This window comes from Hipposideros armiger, unplaced genomic scaffold (assembly GCF_001890085.2).
Source record: "Hipposideros armiger isolate ML-2016 unplaced genomic scaffold, ASM189008v1 scaffold_1853, whole genome shotgun sequence".
Classification (NCBI taxonomy): Eukaryota; Metazoa; Chordata; class Mammalia; order Chiroptera; family Hipposideridae; genus Hipposideros; species Hipposideros armiger.
The window spans coordinates 18,068-21,049 of NW_017733203.1; the positions used below are offsets into that span (position 1 = coordinate 18,068).

The window sequence follows — 2,982 nt, forward strand, 5'->3', positions numbered from 1 at the left end:
TTTCTTGGCATGAAGAATACTTCCTTTACTTTCAGCACCAGGATTTTAGTACTGAGAGAGAGTACGCTGGCTCTGTATGATCTTAGAAACTCTCTTAAGCAATCATGTGTGCCTGATTATTTGTGTATCTATACACATATATACAAACATATATTCATTTATATAATATGTAAATATATACATATATATGTATATATATAATCTTTTGATATGATATATAATCAAAAGAGATGAAGAAACGGAGGCTTAAGAAATGAAGTAATCTAAGGTCACAGCTAACACGGAAAGGGGAACATACAGATTTGAACTCAGGTTTGTGTCACGTCAAAGTCCAGTTCTTACCTGAAACACTCTCCCATCTTGACCATTTTCTTAAGATGAAAATAAAATGCAAACACAAAGGAAACTTTTTTCTTTTCTGATCATGTGTAAAGCCCATTATTTCAGTGTTTTTAAGAAAAGCAAGCACGGAATATCTTCTTTTGTGAAACAAATATGTGAAAGGTGGCGTTGACTCTATTTTCCATAACATGTATAGGTTTAATTTTATAGATTTGAATATATTTAATGAAGTACATTGAATGCGTTAGAGGTTAGGGCAATGTTTGAGAGGTGCTTATATGTGAATTAGTCTGTGAAAACAAATAAAATATTTGGGATCCTAAAGCAAACTATTTTAGAGTAATGAAATATTTTTGTCTTCTAATTCTGTACAACCAGTAATGGAAGACAAGTGACCTGTTGAAACTTGCATGTTTTTAATGTGTTGATTCTCATGATATTTTGAAGTACATGACAGCAAGCATGTTTCGCACACTTCAGATGAATATAAAATTAGGGAAAAGGACCTAAATGGAAAACTTTGTGTAACCCACTCCTTTGTCCTCCTAGAACCAGAAGACAGTGCCTCACTGTTCCTTTCCTGACGACAACCTAAAATAAAAGAAATATTCTTGCGAACTTGAAATTGTGTTTACTTTTCATAACTGGTCTAATCATTAAGTGATTACAGTCAGAACAACATAAGCAGTTAACTTACTTAAGGCACTGAAATAAAGTAAAAATACTTAATATGCAGCTACAGGGTGATGACCACTATTAAAATTGTGTCAGAATATGATTCCAATTTATTTGACAGATACTCAGACAGTGAATATAAATCATTACTAATAGAATAGTATTGTAAATACTACTATGTCCTTTTGTTTTTAATTGAACATGTATTTTTTGTGACCATGTGTTTCTTTGCAATGTAAACTGTATCAATTGGGCATTTCATGTTTTTGTTTTGGTTTCCTTTTTCTCTTTTTTGGTTGAATTTTAACTCGGATAGAGCTTTAAACACTTCCAGGGAGATGGAGTCTTCTGTCACAGTGACTTTTAGAGAAGGTCCATGTCGCTTATTTCCAACTTCCATTCATGCGGTTTCTGTATGGTCCTCAATAGGACCATGTCTGCTCATAGAGTGAGGGCAAGAAGGGAAACCCACGGGGTGACACGAAGTCTATGAGGTGCAATGTTAACCTAGGGTTGCTGATCCTGGGGATGGATGTTGACATAACTGGGTTAGAATGACGAGGAAGAGAGATCTGAGAATTTCTCTCCATCAAATGATCCCTGTCTCTGATACTTATTCAATTTATGTCCAGAGAAGTACAGATGGATTTTATGTAAGATGAATCTACTAGAATAAAATAAAGCAAATAAAGTTTTTTTCTCCTGTTCAGTGTCAAAGGCTCCTTTTTACATCAGTCTTGCAAGGGACGCTCGTTCATTCCTTTATTCAATGTTATTGCGTGGTGTCCTGAAGCAGGGTGTTGTGAATCGCAAAGTAGAAATAATGGTGAACAAGACAGGCAAGGGCCTTGCACTTATGGAAGTTTGATTAGGGCACACTATTTTTAATTTAATCTCAAGTTTATTTACTACTTATTTACTTCTGAGTGTTATGATGGAACATTTACAGGATGGTACTAGTGCACAGGAAAGAGAGAAAAACTCCCTGAAACCACTAATACTCCCTCCTGGCTGAGCAAGTTTATTAAACCCACTGTTTAAAATCAAAGGGGGCTTTCAGGATGGTGAATTTAATTTCCATGGGGGAGAGATTACTATGCCCATGATATCTCTCTGGAACTTACTCATGAACAGAGCAGGGAGGTGCAAAAGGACACTCTGAAAAACAATAGAGCGAACCCATTACTACTGTTCCTTATTTGGGAGAGAAAAGAAAGTTCAATAATGACTGCTCCCAACACTCAATTTAGGCACCAAAGCAGGTAACCAGAAATGTCCATTATTATACTGGGGAGACTATGGCAAACTGTGTCATAGCACCTAAGTTTTATATTTCAGAATATCTCAATAACAACTTTTTGGGCCAATATGTTGTCAGCCAGAACATAATTTAGTGCCTATTGTTTTCTTCAGGGCACCTTTCACATCCTTATTCCTTAAGCTGTAGATCAATGGGTTTAAAATGGGTATGACAGCTGTATAAAAAATAGACGCTACTTTGTCTGTGTCCATAGAGTAACTTGAACTGGGTCGAAAATACATGAACAATAATGTTCCATAAAATATAGCCACAGCAGTTAAGTGGGAGGCACAGGTAGAGAAGGCTTTGCTTCTCCCCTCATTTGAGGTTATTCTAAGGATGGTGGTTATGATGTAGCTGTACGAAAGGCAGATAGTGATAACACTGAACCCCAGAATACAGCTAGTAGAGACGAACAAAATTATCTCATTAATAGATGTATCTGAGGAGGAGAGGGCTAGTAAGGGTGGGATTTCGCAAAAAAAGTGATTGATGATATTAGAGTTGCAGAATGACAATCGAAATGTGCAACAGGTGTGGATTGCTGAATCCACCAAACCTTCAATGTATACAATGGCCAGGAGCTGGGCACACACTCTCCTGGTCATGGTAACTGTATAAAGAAGGGGATTGCAAATGGCTACGTAACGGTCATAGGCCATGAC

The 2,982-nt window shown here is 36.6% G+C and overlaps 1 protein-coding gene across 1 annotated transcript; it reads right to left on the bottom strand.

Moving 5' to 3' along the window:
• Window positions 1–2,391: 2,391 nt before the first annotated feature.
• Window positions 2,392–2,979, bottom strand: LOC109378286 (olfactory receptor 5AS1-like). Its single transcript, XM_019634722.1, has one exon. The coding sequence runs from the start codon at window positions 2,977–2,979 to the stop codon at window positions 2,392–2,394; it is 588 nt and encodes a 195-aa protein (XP_019490267.1).
• Window positions 2,980–2,982: the final 3 nt, after the last annotated feature.